At 37.2% G+C, this 25,068-nt stretch overlaps 2 protein-coding genes across 6 annotated transcripts in view; one reads left to right on the top strand and one right to left on the bottom strand.

The window, feature by feature from the left end:
• Nucleotides 1-25,068, bottom strand: part of USP9X (ubiquitin specific peptidase 9 X-linked) — a 482,011-nt gene that overhangs the window by 428,584 nt on the left and 28,359 nt on the right. For all 5 annotated transcript variants that reach the window (XM_072744845.1, XM_072744840.1, XM_072744842.1 and 2 more), the window contains one exon: nucleotides 1,884-2,014. The gene's annotated coding sequence lies outside the window, so the exon portion shown is untranslated. The remainder of the gene's footprint in view (nucleotides 1-1,883; nucleotides 2,015-25,068) is intronic.
• On the top strand, nucleotides 19,691-21,029 carry LOC140596324 (heterogeneous nuclear ribonucleoprotein A1-like). Its single transcript, XM_072745043.1, has one exon. The coding sequence runs from the start codon at nucleotides 19,751-19,753 to the stop codon at nucleotides 20,711-20,713; it is 963 nt and encodes a 320-aa protein (XP_072601144.1). The 5' UTR covers nucleotides 19,691-19,750; the 3' UTR covers nucleotides 20,714-21,029.

The following is a 25,068-nucleotide window of genomic DNA, read 5'->3' as shown; positions in this document are numbered from 1 at the left end:
ATTTCTTTGAAAACAACACTAGTTAAGACTGGGCCATGGTACAGCTCAGCTTTATGTACATTATACATACAAACATTATTTTAAAATAATTGATAAAAGCCCCTATTTTGTTCACTTCTAGGGGAAGTGGGAAGTACTATATAGTTGTTAATAGCCTGTATCACACAGATACCCTAAGAATTAAGGAATTCCTTTAGAGCTTTATATCAGGACTCATTCAGATGATAGATTTAACTACCAGAAATTCAGTGATTTCCTCTAATTAAGTACTATGTGGCTCCTTCCTCTTTCTTAATTCATCTTTTTTCTTCTCTTCTCAAATAAAATCTAAAAATAGTTTTAAGTGCAAATGAAGTTGAGATCCTAGGCAGAAAATTATAAACTTGGGATTTTAAATTTATGTTAAATGATGCTGATCACATTCTAGATTATAAATGGAAAATATATATTACTGTGCTGATGAGAGCATATTCAATATAACTTTTTGGTATTTCTGTGAGTGTCAGTTGTGACATTATCAGATGTCATGCACTTAGATCATCTTATACAAATGAAAACCATTAGAATAATCTACCTGTGAAAATTCTTGTATTAAAAAAAAAAAAAAGAAAATTCTTGTATTTTTCACATTCTTTACACAATCATCTGAAATAACTGTTTTCAATGGTATTTCTTTTCTGTTTAAAATATTTGTAGATAGGGACGCCTAGGTGGCTTAGTGGTTGAGCGTCTGCCTTTGGCTCAGGGCGTGATCCCAGTTTGGGGATCGAGTCCCACATTGGGCTCCCTGTGGGGAGCCTGCTTCTCCCTCTGCCTATATATGTCTCTGCCTCTCTCTCTGTGTCTCTCATGGATAAATAAATAAAATCTTAAAAAATATATTTGTAGGGGATCCCTGGGTGGCTCAGCAGTTTGGCGCCTGCCTTTTTGGCCCAGGGCGTGATCCTGGAGTCCTGGGATTGAGTTCCGCATGGGGCTCCGGGCATGGAGCCTGCCTCTCCCTCTGCCTGTGTCTCTGCCTCTCTCTCTCTCTCTCTGTGTGTCTATCATAGATAAATAAATAAATAAATCTTTAAAAAAAATTGTAGATAACACCTCAATTGCAATGAGCACGTCTAGTGCCTGGATTATACCCCACTAAAAAGAACCAGAGCTCCTCGAAAAAAAATGGATGATTTTAATCAGGAGTAGGGAAAGTATAAGGTGGTCTTGAAATATCTTGTGCCAGAAAAATGCAGAAATGCTCAAAAACTGATGGGGTCATGTAAAAGGAAGACACAAGCCAGCTTGAAATGGCTCCCACTTGATAAATATGGGACAATTTGAGTACAAAAATGAATAAGGAAATGGAATAGATAGTAATACCTTGAACAAAAAATAATTTAATGAGACACTATTCAGTAAAAAAAAAAAAAAAAAATTAAGGGTGGGTGCCTGGGTGGCTCAGTTGGTTAAGGGGCTTGGGCTGCCTTGGGCTCAGGTCACAATCTCAGGGTTCTGGGATCGAGCCCCATATAGGAGCCTATTCCTCCCTCTGCCCCTCTCCCACTCGTGCTTTCCCTTTCTTTCTCTCTCTCTCTCTCTTTCTCTCTCTCTCGCAAATAAATATATAAAATCTTAAAAAAAATTTAGGGTGAGGAAGAAATGATGAAAGAAGTGTTTACAGAAGAATGCCAACTCATAAATGTGGAATTGTTAGAATTAGAAAACAAACCTTTTGCAATCATTATTGTAATACTTGATTCAGGCAACAATCATCAATAGATGTAAAATGAGTGAGTGAAAAGTTGGTAAAGAAGAATATATTCATGCAGTCTCAAAGTACCACTAGTCACAATTACAAAGAGAAAAGGAAAAAGGAGAATAAATGAGAAAAAAGGTACCTTTATAAATGTAGAAGTCTGGTGGAAATCACTTGAACCAAATGAACAAACTTAGGTCACCAAAATGGGAAAAAATACCGTATTTTCTATGATGTGATGCACTGAGGACACAAATCACACATGAAGTATTCCTGCCAAAAGAAAAATAGATTCTGATCATAAGATAATAATTGTGCAAACTAAATTCAGGAGCATTATGCAAAGTAGCTGACCTGTATTCTTCAAAAATGTTGATATAATAAAAGATAGAAAAGTGCAGACATTATCTTTAAAGAAAGTAAAGGGACATGACAACTAAATGCAATGTACAAACTTTAAAGATTTTTATTTACTTATTTGAGATAGAGACAGAGAGTAAGAGAGAGCACATGAGCAGGGGAGGAAGGGCAGAGGGCAGAGGTAGAAGCAGTCTCCCTGATGCAGGACTCAATCCCAGGACCCCAAGATCATGACCTGAGCTGAAGGCAGATGCTTAAATAACTGAACTACCCAGGTGCCCTTGAATCTTGGATTTTTAAAAAGCCGTGTAAAAGATACTGTTGTTATTGATCCAAGTGAAGAAATATAACTACAGAATGTATATTAGATAACAGTATCATATATCAGTGTTAAATTTCTTGAGTGTGATAATTTTCTTGAGTATGACAAATGTATTATGGTTATTTTTCTTAAGAAAAATATGCTTTAACTATGTATAGGTAAAATGTTAAGATGTCTGAAACTTACCTTTAAAGAGATTTAAAGGTAAATCTTTCATGAAAATGTGTGTGTGTATGTACACATGTGCACATATGCACTTACACAGAAACACATTTAAGTAAGAAACAAATTTGGCAAAATGTTAACAACTAGTGAATCTACGTAAAGGGTATCTGGGTGTTTATTACAGTATTTTTATAACTTTTCTGTAGGATCAACAGTTTTCAAAATAAAAAGGTTAGGAAATGAAAATAACATGCAAAAAATAAAATTAAAAAAATACACTGAGCCAAAGATAAAATGCAAGAGACAAAGCTGGGATGAGCAAAGTTAGAAGTAAAGATAAAAAGTTTCTATCTATGACCTCTCATGGCTCTATTCTAGGAGTCTATCCTGAGGCCTCAGAATATTCTATCATCTGCTATGTATTTTTTTTTAAGATTTTATTTATTTATTCATTAAAGAGATACAGAGAGAGAGGCAAAGACATAGACAGAGGGAGAAGCAGGCTCCTCACAAGGAGCCTGATGCAGGACTCAATCCTGAGACCCAAGATCACACCCTGAGCCGAAGGCAGGCACTAAACCACTGAGCCACCCAGGCGTCCCATCTGCTACATATTCTTCACATTAGGAACTAAACACTTATGGAATAACGTTAGGATCATAAGCTCTTGATTAAGTGTCAGAAGAAAAAGATATATGAGAAATTCAAACATTCTATAGCTTCAACTATTTCATGTCTTCTTTCCTACAAACATGGTTACCAGGCCCTTCTTGTTTGGAGGACTGACTGAATTTTATTTTCCTTGGCTATAGGCATGTCATAAGGATAAGACCATTAGTTCCCAGAGGCTGGAAGGAGAACTTGATGCCAGTAATTCTAGTCACTTTTTTTTCTAAAGATTTTATTTATTTGAGAGAGAGAGAGAGAGAAAGTGAGTGAGAGAGAACCTGAGAGAAAGTGAGCATGGAGGGACAAGGGGCAGAAGGAGAGGGAAAAGCAGGCTCCCCACTGAGCAGGGAGACCAATGATGCTGGGCTCAATCCCAGGACCTGAGCTGAAGGCAGTTGCTTAAAGGACTGAGCCACCCAGGCGCCTGCCAGCAATTCCAGTCACTTTGAAATGCATTTTTGAAAGTAAGAAAAAAATGTTTATCTGGTTTTTAAGGCTTCTTGTCCTCTAATATTTATATGAACCTTCTCTGAGCATATTCTGCATCTGACTCCTCTCTCTTCCCTCCCTGTCCTAGTGACCTCATCTAATACCATTGTTGATTCTTTATGTGTGTTGCCTATGAACATATGTGCATATTCACTCCTTCCTCATTCCTTTACTCATTATTTATTCATCCATCACAATTACTTATTTATGTAGGTCACTTTATTTTACGTATTTTTTTAATTTATTTTTTTAGGTCACCTTATTTTTACAAACGTTTTACAATTTGTTTTACAAAAATAGTTTTACAAATGTTTAAGCAGATAAGTGTTTATACTCTAAAGGGCAGGAAAGATGAACGAGAGACAAAAAATGTACTGGAGAGAACTAGATTAGAAGAGAAAGATTAACAAAGGCCTGGACTCTCTTCTTGTATCTCCATCATCATCTGCCATTTTTTCATTTTAGGGTCTGTCCTGATTTCCTGTTTTTAGTGGCTCTTTACTATTTCAGATATCTTTGTGATTGTTTTGGACTCTATTACCTGGAAAGTGAAACAAGATTTGTTTGCTGTTTTCAAGCAGGAAGCACAAGGGCTCTAAAACATGTCTAGCCTGATCAAATTGGAGACAGGGGTCTGAGATTAACAGATCCTAAGCAAGGCCTCTGATTGGTCAGCCAGTTTTTACTGAGCATCTACTATCTGTCAGGCACTACTTTTAGAAGTGGAGGCAAAGATTGACTAAGATACAACCCTAACTTAGTACTTCAAAGTATTCCATGTCAGTTTCATGCTAGTCTCACCTGAAGGATACTGAGCAGAAGATGGTGCCCATCACATGAATGTGAATGCATCATTTCTGAATTTTATTCAGATGCTAATAACAGGCATTCAATAAAGGGTGGTCTAAATAGATTGGGAGTTTATTTGTCTTTTTTTTGCAGGCAGAGGTAGGTAATCAAGTGGTGGCCTGACAAGCCCATGAACTCATCCAAGTCCCTGGATTCTTCTATCTTGCTGCTTTGTCCTTCTTAGCACACAACTTCTACCCTAAAGTTTGCCTCATGATTGCAAGGTAGCCACTGCAACTCTGGTCATTGTGTCTGTATTCCAGATTGTGGTAGAGAGGAAGACAGAATAGAGGCCAAAGGCTACTTTCCAGGTGAGTCAAACCCCTTTATTTATTTATTTTTATTTTTTCTCAAACCCCTTTCAAAAGAGCTTTCCTGGGCAGCCCCAGTGGCTCAGCGGTTTGGCACCGCCTTCAGCCCAGGGCGTGATTCTGGAGATTCTGGATCGAGTCCCATGTTGGGCTCCCTGCATGAAGCCTGCTTCTGCCTGTGTCTTTGCCTCTCTCTGTGTGTCTCTTGTGAATAAATAAATAAAATCTTAAAAAAAAAAAAAGAGCTTTCCTAAAATCCCACCCAAAACTTTTGCCTCTACCATATTAGCCAGAACTTAGTTATTTGGCCACCCATATCTGTAATGAAAAATCTCAACAACCAAAAACCAAGAGTACTGTGAGTACTTATTTGTTTGCAAGTACAAGTGCAAGCTACTTATTGTATTGGCTTGTATTTTTCCATTGGGCCCTGGTACTTTCTAAGTTAAATTTTCTGGTTTCTATTCAACACCCAATTATCTAAAGCAACCGTCCTTCACTTAAAATACATAGTTGTTAAAATTCTGACTAAGGAAGACGGACAGTACAAATGATGTACTGAATAAAAGGGCTGAATTAATGGTGGGGCAAAGGAAGGAGACTCTTACATAAGAGGCCCCTAATTCTGCGGCTGGTCACTTCTGCTGCCACCACTCAAGGATATAAGCATATCTCCTCTTCATGCTATTAGGAACACAACATTTTGTAGGCTTAACCTTTAGGACTTGCTTGAAGTAGTGAATAATGATAATAGGAGTTAGAAAGCAGGGCTGAAACTTCCCTGAGACAAATAAGAAATTCCACCTGTGAACAACAGCTTGGCCTGTGCCCATGGAGTTCCACTCTGTTTGTGATCTTACCTCCCTAACTGAATGCCCTAGGGCACTAGGATATTACAACATATTTATTATCAGAAACAATGCAAGGAAGACAACAATGGAATATCTTTAGAGAACTGAAAGAAAAAGTCAACATAAGATTCTATACCCAGAAAAAACATTTCAAAAACAAAGATAAAACAAAACTTTTTTCAGACTTACAAAAGGTGAAAGAATTCATCACCAGCAGACCATCATTTTAAGAAATGTTAAAGGAAATTCTTTAGGCTGAAGGAAAATGCTACTAAAAGGATATATGGATCTCTGCAAAGGAGGGAAGAGCACCATAAATAGTAGCTACATAGGTAAATGTGTAATAATTTTTTCTTATTCTTTAAATATATTGAAAAGACATTTGATTATATAAACAGAAATAATTAACAATGTAGTGTGGGATTTATAATATATGTAAAAGCAAAATGCAGGGCAACAGTAGCACAAAGTCCAGGAGGGGGGAAATGTAAATATACTATTGTAGGGGTATTAAACTATGTATGAAGTGGTATAACAACAGTAGAAAGTTGACTATGTCAAATTAAAAATGTATACTTAAACCCAAAAGCAACCACCGAAACAACACAACAAAGAGTTAAAGCTAATGGGGGGGGGGGGGGCGGCTAATACATGGGTTAAAGGAGATAAAATGAAATTTAAAAAAACACTCAATTTGTTCCCATGTTGGTTAGTGGTAGTTCTTTCAGGTTGGTTGTCACTTTGACATGACCTCATTTTGGGTTTTTTTTAAAGCACTTTCTTCTTTTCTTTTCTTTTTTTTTTTTTTTTAAGATTTTATTTATTTATTCATGAGAGACAGAGCGAGAGAAAGAGAGGCAGAGACACAGGCAGAGGGAGAGGCAGGCTCCATGCAGGGAGCCCAACGTGGGACTCGATCCCGGGTCTCCAGGATGGTGCCCTGGGCTGAAGGCGGCGCTAAACCCCTGAGCCACCCGGGCTGCCCAGCACTTTCTTATTTTCTGATACTAGAATATGTTCTCTGCCCTGGTCCTAAAATCAGCTGTTCCTCTAATAATCCCTGGTTCCTTTTATTGGAGCTGTATTTAGAAACCAAAATCTGGGTCCTGACTATGCTTGTTGCTATTGGGTGTCATTGCTTCTAGGCCCTCTCAATGGATAGATCTAAGTAATATATGTATGGATACTAACCCACATGTACACACATGCCTATAATTCTGTCTTTCTCTCTCCTCCCCTATATATATATATCTATATTAGCTAAATGGAAGTTTATGTCTCTGACTCTAATTCAGTATCACAGGGTTTATTCTTGCTTCCTTTCCTTGATTACCTATAACTTTCTGACAGTGAGAACCTTGGACATACCATCCACCATCCATTTACTTATCTAGAACCACTATAATGTAAAGTAATGTGAAAAATTATATCCATATGAAATCCTGTACACAAATGTTTAGAGAGCTTTATTCATACTGGCTAACAACTGAAAGCAAGAAAGATGTCTTTCATCAGGGGAATGAATAAACAACTCTGGTGCATCCATACAATGAAATCCTATGCGGCAGTAAAAAGAAATGAGCAACTGATTCATTCATCAACATGAATGAATCTTACTGCATTCTACTTAGTGAAAGAAGGCACAAAACAAAAGCTACATATTGTATACATTGTATGAGTCCATTCATCTGACACCTGGAAAGGGCAAAACTATCGAGACAAAACAATTAATGGTTGCCAGAGGTTGAGAAGACCCAAGTTGTTGACTATAAAAGGGGATGCATGGGAGAACTTTTAGGGTGAATGAATTGTTTTGTATGGTGTGGGGGTGATGGATATATGATTGCATGTGAACTGTATAGAACCATAAAACTATATATTATAAAGAGTGAATTCTAATGCATGCATTATTTATTTATTTATTTATTTATTTATTTATTTATTTATTTATAAAAAGATTTTATTTATTTATGATAGACATAGAGAGAGAGAAGCAGAGACACAGGCAGAGGGAGAAGCAGGCTCCATGCCAGGAGCCCGACTTGGGACTCGATCCCAGGGCTCCAGGATCATGCCCTGGGCCAAAGGCAGGTGCTAAACCTGCTGAGCCACCCAGGGATCCCCAATGTATGCATTTTTTAAAAAGCTGACCTATCTTACTTGGGACAATGATGTTTTGACTGAAAACTATAAGGCTACAGACAAAAGTAACTGTATATAGTCATTGTATTTTTAGGTGGTAAATTTGTTTCTCATAAGGGTATGGGTTTTAAAATGTACTTTAAATGGGGTACCTAGGTGGCTCAGTCAGTTAAGCATGGGACTCTTGATTTTGGCTCAGTTCATGATCTCAGGGTCATGAGATCGAGCCCCACATTGGATTCCATGCTGGGTGTGAAGCCTGCTTAAGATTTTCTCTCCCCTGCCCCCCCTCCCCCTTGCTGTCTCTCTCTAAAAAAATAAATAAAATAAAAATGTTCCTTAAATATACAGATACAAGTAATTAAAAGAATAGAAAACGATTATCATGCTAACACTAGTCAAAAAAAAAAAAAAAAAGCCTGAGCAGTTATATTAATTTCAAAGAAGATTTCAGAGCACAAAATACTATCAGGAATATGAAAGATCATTTTAAACTGATGAAGAAGTCAATTCATCAGGAGGACATAATCCAAAATGCTTATACATCTAATCACAGAGCTTTAAAATATATGAGGCAAAATCTGAAAGAACTGCAGGAAGAAATAGACAAATCCACAATTATAGTTGATTTCAATGCCCCTCTCTAAATAATTGAAAGAGCAAACAGAAAGAAAATCAGTACAGCTATAGAAGACTTGAACATCACAGCCAACCAATTTGATCTAAGTGACATTTATAGAACACACCATGCAACAACAGCAGAATACACATTCTTCTCAATTGCATATGGAACATTTACCAAGAAAGACCAAATTATGAGCCATAAAATGAGTTTCAATAAATTTAAAAGGATATATGTCATATACAAACTGTTTTCTAGGGACAATGGAATTAAATTAAAAATCAACAACAGAAATATATTTGAAAAATCCATATATATTTGAAAACTAACACATATAAATAACAAAATCAAAAGAATAAAGTGAAAGACAAAAAGGAAACCAAGAAAAAATCAAAAGGAAAATTAGAAAGTATTTTGAATGGAATGAACATGAAAACAGAACATAACAAAATTGTGGGATGTCACTAAAGCAGTATGTAAGGGAAATTCTATAGCACTAAACACTTACATTGATTTGAAATTACCTCAAATCAATTACCTCAGCTTCCACTTTAAGAAACTACAAAAGCAAGAGCAAATTAAGACCAAACTATGAAGAAGAAAGGAAATAACAAAGATCAGAGCAGAAATCAATGAACTAGATAAGAGAAAAATGGCCGGGAAAATAAATGAAACCCAAAGCTGCTACTCTCAGAACAATAAAATTGATTAACCTTTAACCAAACTGATCCAAAAAAAACCCCCCAAACCAACCCACAAATGACCAATATCAAAACAGAAAGCTTGAAATGTCCAACATTAAATAAATGGAATTTTTAGTTAAAAGCTTTCCTACAAAGAAAATACCTGACCTACATGTCTTCACTGGTGAATTCTATGAAATATTTAAGGAAGATATAATACCAATTCTTTTTTTTTAAGTGTCTTTTTTTTTTAAGAGTTCATTTATTTATTCATGAGAGACACAGAAGGAGAGAGGCAGAGACTTAGGTAGAGGGAGAAGCAGGTTCCATGAAGGGAGCCCGATGTGGGACTTGATCCCGGAACTCCAGGATCATGCCCTGAGCCGAAGGCAGTGGCTCAATCACTAAGCCACCCAGGCATCCCAATATAATACCAGTTCTTTGTAACTTACAAATAACTGAAAAGGAGGGAATAATTCTCAACTTATTCTTTATTTTTTAAGATTTTATTCATTTATTTGACAGAGAGAAAGAGAGAGTGCTCACAAGCAAGGGGAGCAACAGAGGGAGAGGGAGAAGTGGGCTCCCTGCATAGCAGGGAGCCTTACATAAGGCTTGATCCCAGGATCCCGAGAGCATGACCTAAGCCAAAGGCAGACACTTAACAGACTGAGCCATCCAGGCACCCCCCAACTTACTCTTTAAGGCTGACATTGCCTTGAGACTAAAACCTGGCAAGGACATTAACAGAAGAAAAAAATTAAAAGTCAGTATTCCTCATGAGCATCAATGTAAAATCTAAACAAAATTTTACCAAACTGAATCCAACAAAACATTTAAAAATATTAAAAAGTTATCAATACATCTAGCAAAAGATATGAAAACTCTGTATACTAAATACCACAAACTACTGCTAAAAGAAATTAAACAAGACTGAAATCAATGGATATAAATGAATATATGTATTGATTAATTATAATATAATTATATATAATTAACTATATATATAGTATATACTATATTCATGGATCATAAGATTTAATAGGTCAGTTCTCTCCAAATTGATCTACAGATTATGTAATCACCAATTCCAGTAGGCTTTTTCGTAGAAACTGACAAGATGGTTCTAAATTTCATACAGAAGTGCAAAGGACCTAGAATCGTCAAAATCACTTTTAAAAAGAGGAACAAAATTAGAAGATTAAAACTAACTTCAAAGACTTAGTATAAAGTTGCAATAATCAAGACAAAGTCAGATTGATGTCAAGATAGACAATTAGAGCAATGGAATGAATTAAATCTATACATATATGAACAACTGATTTTTGACAAAGATGCAAAGACAATTCAGTGGAGAAAGCATAGTCTCTTCAGCAAATTGTGCTAGAATAACTGGCTATCTATAATAACTGGCAAAAGAAAAATATATTTGGAATCATACTCTACACCATAAACAAAAATGGATTCAAAATAGGTCAAGGACCTAAATGTAAAAACTATGTAACTCCTAGAACAAAGCAAAAGAGAAAAACTGTAGCCTTAAGTTACAAAAAGATTTCCTTGAAACAGCACCAAAAGCATTATCCATGAAAAAAAAAAAAAAGGAATTTTCATCAAAATTTAAAACTTACCCTTTTCAAAAGATACTGTTAAGAGAATGAAAAAATAAGCTACAGATAGAAAAATATATCTGATATACATGTATCATATATCTGATAAAGGGCTAGTGTTGAGAATAAAGAATTCTCAAAGATCAATAATAAGAGAACAAATAAGCCAAAAAATAAAGTGAAAAAGGGGTGCCTGGGTGGTTCAGTCAGTTAAGTGTCAGGGTCCTGGGATCATGTCCCGCATTGGGCTCCTTGCTTAGGGAGGAGTCTGCTGCTTCTCCCTCTCCCTCTGCTGCTCCCCCTGCTCGTGCTCATTCTCTTTCTCTCAGATAAATAAATCTTAAAAAAAATGAATAAAAGATTTTTATGGATACTTCACCAAAGAAGATATATGGTTGGAAAATAAGCACACGAAAAAAATGGTCAAAATCACTAGTTATCTGGGCAATACAAATTAAAACCACAATGAAATACCACCTCTCACCTTATTTTAAATGGCTAAAATTAAGAAGACTCACCATACCAGAAACTGGTAAGGATGTGAAGGAACTATAAGTTGCATGACTGCTGATTGGAATGTAAAATGCACAATTGCTTTGGAAAACAACTTAATAGTTGTTTAGAAAGTTGAACACACATCTACCATATGACCCACCTATTGCCCTTCTAGTATTTATCCAGGAAAAATGAAAGCATACGTCCATAGGTTGAGTTGTACATGAATTTCCATAGCAGCTTTATATAATAGCCCAAAACTAGAAACCCACTCAAATATCCATCAATAGATGAATGAGTAAGTTAATTTTGATACATCTATACAATGGAATACTACTCACCATTAGAAAGGAATAAACCAGGGGTGCCTGGGTGGCCCAGTCAGTTAAGTGGCTTTGGCTCAGGTCATGGTCCCAAGTGGAGTCCCAGGATTGAGCCTTACGTTGGGCTCCCTGATCAGCAGAGAGTGTATTTCCTCTCCTTCTGCCCCTCTCCATTTGTGTTCACTCTCTCTCTCTCGTATAAATAAAATCTTAAAAAAATAAATAAAATGAAATAAAATAAAATGGAATAAACTGTTGATATACACAACGCCATGGATGAATCTAAAATAATTATTCTGAGTGAAATAATCAAAACAAAAAGAATACACAGTAGTATAATTTTATGTATATATAATTCTTAAAAATGCCAACTAATCTAAAGTGACAGAAAACAGATCAGTGGTTGCCTGATGTGTGATGGTGGTTGGTGAGGAGCAAGAAGAAGGGGGATAAGAAAACTCTTGGGTATGATGAATATGTTCATTTTGTTGATTGTGGTGATAGTTTAATAGGTATATATACATCAAAAGTTATGAAATTGTATACTGAAGACATGCAGTTTCTCATATATCTATTATATCTCAATAAAGGTGTTAGAAATAGGATTTTTCAATGATAGCTCAATATTCGTTGCATAGTTATACTCAGCTATGTTCTCTTTGATTATCTCCAAACTTTTGGTATTATCTTTATTCATAAATCTTTGAATGCATTTTAAGTTACTTTCTTAGGATGGTAAATTCTTCAAAATGGGACTACTGAGTAAAAGATCCTTAGGGTCTTTTTTTAAAAAACTCTTCTTTAAAAGATTTATTTATTTTAGAGAGAGAGGGAGAGAGTGTGTGTACAAGTACATGAGTAGGGGAAGGGCAGAGGGAGAGGGAGAAAGAGAATCTCAAGCACTTCCGCTGAGCATGGAGCCTGACTCTGACCCTGAGATCATGACCTGAGCTGAACCACCCAGGTGCCCCAGAAACTCTTTTTTTTTTTTTAAGAAACTCTTGATAAACACTGATCAATTGTTTTACATAAAGGGCATATCAATTTATACTTCTACCATTACTGTATAAATTATAGGCTTGGGTCGTTTTAAAGAAATTTATGTTCAAAACTCATTGAACACTTCACAAATACAAATGTATTCTTTTGCTTTCTGAACGACCTTTACTAATACTACTGCCCTGCTCTGAAATTATCTGAAACTACTTATCTCTGTTTCAATTATCTATCCTTAATTTTTGCTTGTTGCTATCCTGTCATTGCTTCATTTCACAAACATTCTCCCTTCCTTCAAAAATGTTTATAACAGCAATGCCTGGGTAGCTCAGTTACTTGGGCATCTGCCTTTGGCTTGGGTCATGGTCCTAAGGTCCTGGGATCAAGCCCCACATTGGGCTCTCTGCTCAGTGGGGAGCCTGCTTCCCCCTCTCCCTCTGTTCCTCTCCACACTTGTTCTCTTTCTCACTCTGCACTCTCTCTCTCTCAAATAAATAAATAAATAATCTAAAAAATATTTATAACAGCTTTATTGAAATATAATTCACATGCCATATAATTCATCCATCTGAAGGATATAGTTCAATGGTTTTTAGAAAAATTAACAAAGCTCTGCAACTGTTATCAGACTCAATTTTAGAACATCTTTATTACCTCAAAAAGGAATCCTGGGATCCCTGGGTGGCTCAGAGGTTTAGCACCTGCCTTGGGTCCAGGGCATGATCCTCAAGTCCCAGGATCAAGTCCCACATCAGGCTCCCTGCATGGAGCCTGCTTCCCCCTCTTCCTGTGTCTCTGCCTCTCTCTTTCTCTCTCTCTCTCTCTCTGTGTGTCTCATGAATAAATAAATAAAATCTTTAGAAAAAAAAATCCTGTACTCCTTAGCAGTCACTCATTTCCTTCTGAGTCTACTAGCCCTAGGTGACCACTAATGTATTTTCTGTCTCTATGAATTTGCCTATTCTGGACATTCCATATAAATGGAATGAATACAGTATGTGGTCTTCTATGACTGGCTTCTTTCACTTAGTATAATGTTTTCAGGGTTCATTCATATTGTAACTTGTATCAGTATTTCATTTCTTTTTTTATTGCCAAGAAACATTCATTGTACAATACACCACATTTGGCAATTCACTGGACAAAAAATCGACTATTCAACAAATGGCATTAAAACAATTGGACATCTATTCACAAAGAAAAACACCCTGGATCTAAGCCTCATACCTTATCTAAAACTTAATTTAAAATGGATCCCATATCTAAATGTAAAATATAAAATTATAAGCCTTATATGAAGAAAAATAGGAGAAAATCATCGTCAGTGGTTAGGCAGACTTTTTTTTAAAAGATTTTCTTTATTTATTTGAGAGCAAGTGGGAGGAGGAGCAGAGGGAGAAGGAGAAGCAGAGTCCCAGCTCAGCAGGGAGCCCGACATGGGGCTCCATCTCAGGATCCCAAGATTGTGACCTGAGCCAAAGGCAGACACTTAACCAACTGAGCCACCGAGGCACCCCTAGGCAAAGATTTCTTAGACATGACAGCAAAAATATGATCCATTAAATAAAAAGAAGGGATTCATACCCAGTATAATATATAGAACTTAGAACTACACAATTAGAAAGCAAACAGCCCAGCAAAAATCTTAAAATACAACCTAGCAATCATATTCATGGGCATTTATCCCAGAGATTTGAACATTTATGTCCACACAAATGATCACAGCAACATTATTTGCAATAGCCAAAAACCTGACACAACCAAAAAGTCCCTCAATAGTTGAATGGTTACACATACTGTGGTACATCTATACCAGAGTACTTATTCAACAACAAAAATAAGTACATGATTTACATATGCAACAACTTGGATAGATCTCAAAGGTAGACTGAGATAAAAAAGCCAATCTCAAACTGTTACATACTATGTGATTCCACCTATTTAGCATTCTCAACGTGCCAAAAGTATTGAGATGGAAAACAAATTACTGGTTGCCAGGGGTTAGGGTTGGTTCAGGGGAGGTGCACAGCCATGAGGATAAAGAGGTAACACAAGGGAGGTATCTGTGGTAATAGAACAGTTCTGTATCTTGCCAACTGTGGTAGTTACACAAATTTATACACAATGACAATATGGCATAGAACTATACACTTACATCATACCAGTGTCAATTCCTGGTTTTAATATTATACTACAGTTATGTTAGATGTAACCATTGAGGAAAGCAGGTGAAGGGGACATGAGACATCTCTATAGTATCTTTGCAACTTCCTGTGAATGTAAAGTTACTTCACAATAAAAGAGGTTTTTTAATGGCAAAGATCTGAACAAATATTTCACCAAAGAAAACATATGGATGGCAAATAAACATGTGAAAAGATGTTCAACGCCATTAGCCATTAGGGAAATGTAAATTAAAACCACAAGGAAGGGCACCTGGGTGGCTCAGTGGGTTAAGCACTGACTTTTGATTTTGGCTCAGGTCATGATCTCAGAATTGTAGAATTGAGCCCTGCATTGGGCTCCAGACCGGGCTTGGAGCCTGCTTAAGATTCTCTTTTTCTCCCTCTGCGCCCCTTCCCCCACTTCTGCTCTCTCTCTCTCATTCTCTAAGAAAAAAAAATTGAAATAAGACCACAAGGAAACACTACATATCAATTAGAATGGCAACAATAAAAAAATACTGACAATATCAAGTGCTGACAAGGGTACAGAGCAACCAGAACTCTGGAGAATACATTATCTGTTGGAATGCAAACTGATACAGCCATTCTGAAAAACACTTTGGCAGGTTACCTTTTATGAAATTAAACATATGTTTACCATATGACCCAGCAATCTCATTACCATGTATTTACCCTAGAGAAATGAAAATTTACATTCATCCAAAAATCTGTACATGAATGTTCATAGCAGCTGTATTTATAAATGCCAAAAAACTAGAAACAACTGAAATGTCTCTCAAAAGGCAAATGAATAAACAAGTGGTGGTACATCCATTAAATGGAATTCCACTCAGCAATAAAATGGAAAGAACTATTGCCAAGTGCAACAACACAAATGAATCTCAAAGGCATTGTTCTCCAAAGTCTCAAAAGGCTGCATACTATATGACACCATTTGTATGACATTTTCCAAAAGACAAAACTATAGTGATGAGAAACATAAGTGGTTTCCAAGGGGTAAGGGGTAGCTTGGATATGACTGTAGAGCAGAAGGCCAACAAATATTTTCTGCAGAGGGTCAGATAGTAAATATTTTAGGCTTTGTGGGCTGCATATGGTCTGCATCACATATTCTTATTTATTTTTGTTGTTGCTTCTGTTCTTTCTAAAACACTTGAAAAATATAAAAACCAATCTTAGCTTTAGAGTCCTAAGAAAACACTATGGGACAGATTTGACTTGGATGTAGTTTGCCAATCCCTACTATAATGAGATAGCACAAAGGAGTCTAGGATGTGATGTGTGACGTAATTGTTCTGTATCCTAACTGTAGTGATGGTTACACAGATCTATAAATGTGTTAGAACTCATAGAAGTGTATATACACAAAAATGTCAGTAATACTGTGTGCTAATTAAAAAAAAAAAAGACCCCAGTAACCTAATCTGTACATCTCTGTCACAAGAGAGATCAAAGACTGCCTTTTCCCTAAGGAATAGAAATCAAGGAATCTTTTTTAAAATATGGTTTCTACCTATTCTATTCATAAAATTATTTACTATAGTATTTCCCTCTGTTAAAATGGCACCCTTGTTTGAATGTGATACTGAATTCAATTGTAACTCATTAGGCTATGATGATGACAACTGTTTCTTTGAGGACAGGAAAGGCACATGTTGATTATTCTCTATTACAGAGAAATAAGTGTATTTAGCACTTACAATAATGTCCAGTTTATTAGCTGAGCAATGAACATTGAAGGTCAAAGCAGTATGTGAGTTTCAGCCTGCAAACAGCAATTCAAGCCTAATTGTTTTTTAATAAGGTGGCTTTGTAAGCACCAGAAATGATAACTTGTGTTTTAGAGAATATGCCCTTTCTTAGCTTTTCCAAACTGGAGAAGAGAATCTGAGATTTACTTGAATGCTCTGGAGAAGAGGGTCACTGTACCACTTTTCCACAGGCCTTGGTTACTGTCAGATAGAAGACTCAGCATATTGTATTTAGAAAAATCAGAGAACTGACTTCTGTGGTCTGGCCAAATGAATAAATTTTTAATGCTTCCCTAAAAATAGTCTTTAAGAAAATAAAAACATTTAATCTTTAGTAGTGATTCTCATGGTGGTAGGTTGTATACCTCGGGGTCAGTGATACTTTCAGAAATTCTATGACTTAATACAAGAATCACTGGCCTGGTGAGCCCTTTGAAAAACAGTATAAAATCTTTCATCTAGGTAGTCCTTCAAACTATATTTATCAAGTATATACTTCAGGTAATCATATGATATATGACAGACATCTTTTCCTACATTTTACTCTAGACACAAAAAGATTTCAAAGGTAAGCATAAAACATGAAGCACAAAAGGACAAAAGCAAAAATGAATTATTGGGACTTCATCAGGATAAAAAGTGTTTGCACAGCAAAGGAAACAGTCAACAAAACTAAAAGGCAACCTATGAAATGGGAGAAGATATTTGCAAATGACTTATCAGATAAAGAGCTAGTATCCAAAATTTATAAACAACTTATCAAACTTTACACCCCAAAAAACAAAAAATTCAGTCAAGAAATGAGCAGAAGACATGAACAGATATTTCTCCAAAGAAGACATCCAAATAGCCAACAGACACATGAAAAAATGCTCAACATCACTTGGTATAAAGGAAATACAAATCAAAATCACAATGAGATACCTGTCAGAATGGCTGAATGAACAACTCCAGAAACATGACACATGAAAATATGCTCAACATCACTTGGCATAAAGGAAATACAAATCAAAACCACAATGACCTCACACCTGTCAGAATGGCTGAATGAACATCTCCAGAAACAGCAGATATTGAGTAGGATGCAGACAAGGGGAAATGCTCTCATACTGTTGGTGGGTATGCAAACTGGTGCAGCCACTGTGGAAATAATATAGAGGTTCCTCAAAAAGTTAAATATAGAACTACCCTATGACCCAGCAATTGCACTATTAGGTATTTATCCAAAGGATACAAAAATAGTGATTTGAGGGGGCACATGCACCCCAATGTTTATAGCAGCAATGTTAACAATAAACTATGGAAAAAGCCCAGATGTCAATTGACAGATGAATGGATAAAGATGTGGTGCAGGAGTGTGTGCGCACGCGCGCACACACACACACACACACACACACACACTGGGATATTACTCAGCCATCAAAAGAATGAAATCTTGCCATTTGCAATGCCATGGGTGGAATTAGAGGGTATTATGCTAAGTGAAATAAGTCAGTCGGAGAAAGACAAATACCATATGATTTCACTTATGTGGAATTTAAGAAACAAAACAAATGAACATAGGGGAAGGAAAGGAAAAATGAAATAAGATAAAAACAGGGAGGCAAACCATAAGAGACTCTTAACTCTAGGGAACAAACTGAGGGTTACTGGAGGGGAGGTCAGTGGGAGGATAGGGCAACTGGGTGATAGGCCTTAAGGAGGGCACTTGATGTGATAAGCACTGAGTATTATATGCACCTGATGAATCACTAAATTCTACTCTTGAAACTAATAATACACTATATGTTAACTAAATTGAGTTTAAATAAAAAAATTTTAAAAAGAGAACCCCCTTTTTGCTATTCCTTAATAGTCACATACACCTCTTCCCGCTCATGCCACAAACTCTAACCCCTGGCAAACACTAACTCATTCTCCATCTCTATAATTTTGTTAGTAGAGAATGTAATGTGAATAGAATCATACAATATGTGACCTTTTAAAAATGGGTTTTGTTAAAAGAAAAAAAAAAGGCTTTTGTTCACTCATTATAATGCCCTTGGAATTCATTCAAGCTGTTGAAAGCACCAATAGTTACTTCTTTTTATTGCTGAGTTGTATTCTGTGGCACAGATGTACCAGTGGTTTAACCATTCACCTGTGAAAGACATCTGGGTTGTTTCCAATTTTAGGCTACTATAAATAAAACTGCTAGAACAATCATGTATAGGTTTTGATGCCAACATAATTTTTATTCCATTGGGATGAATGCTCTAGAGTATGATTGCTGGGCCATATGGTAAGTTTATGTTTAGTTTTTAAAGAAAATGCCAAATTGTTTTCCAGAGTAGCTGTACCATTTGACATTCCACCAGCAACGAATAAGAGAGTCAGTTTCTCTACATCCTCACCAGCACTTGGTATTGTCATTACTTTTATCCCAGTTTGAGATATATTGACATGTAACAATATATGAGTTTAAGGTGTGCAATAGAATGATTTGATATATGTATATACAGGCTTCCTCTGCTTCCAAAAAATAGGGTATTCTTTTTAAAAATGTTTTTATTGGAGTTCAATTTGCCAACATATAGCATAACACCCAGTGCTCATCCCACCAAGTGCCCCCATCAGTGCCCATCACCCAGTCACCCCAACCCCCCGCCCACCTCCCTCTCCACTACCCCTTGTTTGTTTCCCAGAGTTAGGGGTCTCTCATGTTTTCTCACCAAAACTAGGGTATTCCTATGAAAGTTTTCATAAGCTGAAATGGCATAAAACAAACCGATTACCATTAATGTATCTGGAAAAAACTTTTTTTAAAGATTTTATTTATTCATGAGAGGCGCAGAGAGAGAGAGGCAGAGACACAAGCAGAGGGAAAAGCAGGCTCCATGCAGGGAGTCCGACGTGGGACTCGATCGCAGGTCTCTAGGATCAGCTCCTGGGCTGAAGGCGGTGCTAAACTGCTGAGCCACCTGGGCTGCCCTATTCATCTGGAAAAATTTTGAATGTTCTCAGCTCCACCAAAATCACCCCTCTTAGGCTTGTCTGAAACCTTAGGACACATCTTGCTAACAAAATGCACAAAATACTGAGATAAAACACAGATGCTCATAGATGCAGTTTAAAGCTCTGGTGGACTTTCTGCCCCTGGACGCCGCCGAGTAAGCATCGTTAAAGTCTCCCCTCCCACCGCCGTCATGTCTAAGTCAGAGTCTCCCAAAGAGCCCGAGCAGCTGCGGAAGCTCTTCATCGGAGGTTTGAGCTTCGAAACGACCGATGAGAGTCTGAGGAGCCATTTTGAGCAATGGGGGACGCTTACGGACTGTGTGGTAATGAGAGACCCCAAAACCAAGCGCTCCAGAGGCTTTGGGTTCGTCACGTACGCCACCGTGGAGGAGGTGGACTCGGCCATGAACGCCCGGCCGCACAAGGTGGACGGAAGAGTCGTGGAACCAAAGAGGGCTGTCTCCCGAGAGGATTCTCAAAGACCCGGTGCCCACTTAACTGTGAAAAAGATTTTTGTCGGTGGCATTAAAGAAGACACTGAAGAACATCACCTTAGAGATTATTTTGAACAGTACGGGAAAATTGAAGTGATTGAGATCATGACTGACCGAGGCAGTGGCAAAAAGAGAGGTTTTGCTTTTGTGACCTTTGACGACCACGACTCTGTAGACAAGATTGTCATTCAAAAATACCATACTGTGAATGGCCACAACTGTGAAGTAAGGAAAGCCCTATCGAAGCAAGAGATGGCTAGTGCTTCATCCAGCCAAAGAGGCCGAAGTGGTTCTGGAAACTTTGGTGGTGGTCGTGGAGGTGGTTTTGGTGGGAATGACAACTTTGGTCGTGGAGGGAACTTCAGTGGTCGAGGTGGCTTCGGTGGCAGTCGAGGTGGTGGTGGATACGGTGGCAGTGGGGATGGCTATAACGGATTTGGTAATGACGGAAGCAACTTTGGAGGTGGCGGAAGCTATAACGATTTTGGCAATTACAACAATCAATCCTCAAATTTTGGACCCATGAAAGGAGGAAATTTTGGAGGCAGAAGCTCTGGCCCCTATGGTGGTGGAGGCCAATACTTTGCCAAACCACGAAACCAAGGTGGCTATGGTGGTTCCAGCAACAGCAGCAGCTATGGCAGTGGCAGAAGGTTTTAATTACTGCCAGGAAACAAAGCTTAGCAGGAGAGGAGAGCCAGAGAAGTGACAGGGAAGCTACAGGTTACAACAGATTTGTGAACTCAGCCAAGCACAGTGGTGGCAGGGCCTAGCTGCTACAAAGAAGACATGTTTTAGACAATACTCATGTGTATGGGCAAAAAACTCGAGGACTGTATTTGTGACTAATTGTATAACAGGTTATTTTAGTTTCTGTTCTGTGGAAAGTGTAAAGCATTCCAACAAAGGGTTTTAATGTAGATTTTTTTTTTTGCACCCATGCTGTTGATTGCTAAATGTAATAGTCTGATCATGACGCTGAATAAATGTGTCTTTTTAAAAAAAAAAAAAAAAAAAGAAAGCTCTGGTGGCTAGATGCTGAGATGCCTATTGTAGTTCTGGGGGAAGAAGCTTGGTGGGGCTGCTCTCCCTGCTCTTGGGGTACATGCTGCCCCTCTCTCTCTTTTTTAGAGATTTATTTATTTTATTAAAGGAGAGAGTGAGCGCACGTGAACGCATGAGCAGGAGGGGCAGAGGGGGAGACAGAAACTCAAGCAAATTGTGTGCTGAGTGTGGAGCCCGATGCAGGGCTTGATCCCATGACCCTGACTGAGATCAAGACCTGAGAGGAAACCAAGAGCTGGAAGCTCAACTGACTCTGCCACCCAGGCAACCAAAGGTGCCCACTGCCATTTTAATTGCTCTCTGCAAAACAAACACCAAATGCTATTTTCACTTTTCATCTTTTTTTGTAAAAGCAAAAAAACTCTGTGGGTTTCTTTTGGTTAGCAAAAATAGGTACTGATATAAGTTTCTTGTAAAAGCAAAGTGGTATAATGTGAACTTTTAAAATGCAGGGGATACCTGTGCTGCTAAATAATAACCACAGTAAGTTTAGTTAACATCCCCCATTTATTCATCTGGTCATACCACAGAAGTCAGTTCTGCATATATTATATGATCTGCCTTACACGTAGAGCCTAAAAAACCAAACTTACAGAAACAGAGATCAGATTTGTGGTTGCCAGAAGAGGGGGTTAGGTGATGAGAGAATTGGGTGATGGTGATCAAAACGTATAAACTTCCAGTTTATGGAAGCTCTGGGGATGTACTATTTAAAATGGTGACTACTGTTAATAATATAGTATTGAATATATGAAAATTGCTAAGAGACTATGGAGTGCCTGGTGGCACAGTTGGTTGAGTATCCATTCTTGGTTTTGGCTGAGGTGGTAATCTCACGATCATGACATGGACTCTGCTTGGGACTCTCTCTCCCTCTGCCCCTCCCCCCATCCCTTTGTGGCTGTACATGCTCTCTCTCCCTCTCTAAAATAAATAAATGAATTAATGAATTAATGAATGAGAGAGTTGCTAAGATAGTAGGTCCTAAAAGTCCACATAAGATAAAGAAAATTTTGTAACTATATGACGTGACCTCTTATTTTTCTTCCCTTCATTCTGTTAGCCACACTTGTCTTCTTGTAATTCACTCAACACATCAAACTCCTATCTCAAAGTTTTGGCATTTCTTCTTCCCTCTACCTAGAATGCTCTTTCCCCAGATAGTCTCACTTCCTTTGGAAATTACTTAATGTTATCTTCTTATTCATCTCCACATCACCACCACCATCACTCTTGCCCAAGACATCCTATCCCCCTTCCTGGCTTTATTTTCTTCTCCATAGCACTTAGCACTACTGATATAGTTCTATATTCTGTAAGTTTACTTATTCAGAATATCTATATTCTGTAAGTTTACTTATTTATCCTGTCTTTATCTGTTTTTCCGACCACAATATAATCGCATGAAGGTATGAATTTTATGTTTTGCTTTCTCTTCAGTCTCAGGGAGTAGAGCCCACTCTGGCACATTGTAGGTGCTCAACAAGTATTTTATTTTATTTATTTTTATTTTTTTATTTTTTTAAATTGGAGTTCAATTTGCCAACATATAGCATATCATATCACCCAGTGCTCATCCCGTCAAGTGCCCCCCTCAGTGCCTGTCACCCAGTCACCCCATCCCCCGCCCACCTCCCTTTCTACTACCTCTTGTTCGTTTCCCAGAGTTAGGAGTCTCTCATATTCTGTCACCCTCTCTGATATTTCCCATTCATTTTCTCTCCTTTTCCCTTTAAACCCTTTCACTATTTTTTATATTCCCCAAATGAATGAGACCATATAATGTTTGTCCTTCTCCAATTGACTTATTTCACTCAGCATAATACCCTCCAGTTCCATCCACATTGAAGCAAATGGTGGGTATTTGTTGTTTCTAATGGCTGAGTAATATTCCATTCAACAAGTATTTTAAATGAATTATGTTGCCTAATTTTTTTTAAAGATTTGTTTATTTATTTATTTATTCATGAGAGAGAGAGAGAGAGAGAGAGAGAGAGAGAGAGAGGCAGACACACAGGCCTAGAGAGAAGCAGGCTCCTTGCCAGGAGCCCGATGTGGGACTCCATCCCGGGACTCCAGGATCATGCCCTGGGCCAAAGGCAGGTGCTAAACCGCTGAGCCACCCAAGGATCCCCATGTTGCCTACTCTAATTGTGTTTCAACCAAGAACTGTTGGTTGACTGGTATGCTTTAAGGACTATAGTTGCTGGTCACTGGGCAAGTATTTTCTACAACCTATTTCTTCCACATCCTTCAATCACATTTTTCACTATATCAATAGTTATAATTCTAAATAATAAAAGATAATTTTGTCTGTCAGATCTCCATTCAATACATATACAGGAATTGTGAATATAGGCTCCTCCTTCTTCTTCAGACTATAGATCTTAATGAGCTAGGATTTTGTTAGTTTTTTTCTTCTTTCTTCTAGCAATTTCTCTGTGATTCCTTTTCCTTCCTGGGTCATTTATCATCTTCTCCTACTCTTTGCCCTAAAAAATTTAGCAGACTGGTTGATATCCAGGAAAACTGTTCATCTTTTACCTTGATCTCTTTTTCAGTATTATCTCAATTTTGAACAGCCTTAATTAGAAAAAAATATTTCTTAGATACATGTAGTATTATACATACAGTTTTATTCATCAAGCTGTGCTTACTATAAAGCTCTCTCCATTAACAACATGTATAAATTGCATTGGTAGGGTGAAGAAGAAAACAGGAGAGGCTTCTGGAACTAGCATCTGTGTTCCTCAAATATCAGAATTACTTGATGGTATTTAATGAGGCACTTGCCCATTAATTTTAACTTGGTTTTTCAAATTCTTTGGACATCATCACTCTATATTTTTAATTTTCCAGAGTAAAACCTTTAATTATTCTTCTTATAATTTTAAAGCATAACCAGTCATTATGGCATTTAATGGGAATGTACTAGGCAGTTGGAAAAATATTTGAAACTAGATTGATTTAAAAATTAAGATTTGTGGGATGCCTGGGTGGCTCAGTGGTTGAACATCTGCTTTTGGCTTGGGTCATGGTCCTGGGGTCCTGGGATGGAATCCTACATCAGGCTCCCCATCCCTCTGCCTATGTCTCTGCCTCTCTGCGTCTCTCATGAATAAATAAATAAAAATCTTTTTTAAAAATTTAAGATTTGGGGCACCTGGGTGGCTCAGTGGTTGAGCATCTGCCTTTGGCTCAGGTCGTGATCCTGGGGTCCTGGGATCAAGTCCTGTATCAGGTCCCCCGCAGGGAACCTGCTTCTCCCTCTGCTTATGTCTCTGCCTCTCTGTGTCTCTTATGAATAAATAAATAAAATCTTAAAAAAAATTAAGATTTGCTTTCAAATGTATGCACATTAAAAATATTTTGAAAGTATGTGTGTTTCATTCTATAGCTCCTACATAAAATATAGTGACTAGAGAAATACATCTATTACTTTTTACTATGAAGGCTCAGTATTCAAGATAAATGCTTTTTGTTAATCTTTCCTGTTTTTGATTATTTGTAATTCTTAAGAAATTACTCTCAGCTAATGAACTGGAATTATATTTCCATACTTGGGCATACTAGGAATTTTTTAAGGTTAAAATGCATGATTTTAAGCATTTGGGTAATTTAAAACAAAAGTATAAAGTTATTTGTGGAGAAATTTAAAATGTTACACAATGGCTGAAACAAAATTCTTAGGATAAGAATAGTGTGTGTGGAGGTGGGTTTGAAATATCCAAAGTCCAACATTTTGCTTTTTAAAAATGGAAATTCCCTGTTTTAGTCACTGAGATTTCTAATCACAGAGCATACCAGATTTAAAAATATTTATTTCAAAATTTGAATTTATATATTTGTCTCTTTATAAAACATCTTATGGTGCAATCAAAGGCATAGTTATTTGGTTTAAAAGTATTTATCTAGAGTCTCTAGGTTACTTTTCCTGCTTTCAAATTTGT

Source organism: Vulpes vulpes, chromosome X, assembly GCF_048418805.1.
Source record: "Vulpes vulpes isolate BD-2025 chromosome X, VulVul3, whole genome shotgun sequence".
NCBI classification, from domain to species: domain Eukaryota; kingdom Metazoa; phylum Chordata; class Mammalia; order Carnivora; family Canidae; genus Vulpes; species Vulpes vulpes.
This window is presented reverse-complemented; position numbering and strand designations above follow the sequence as displayed.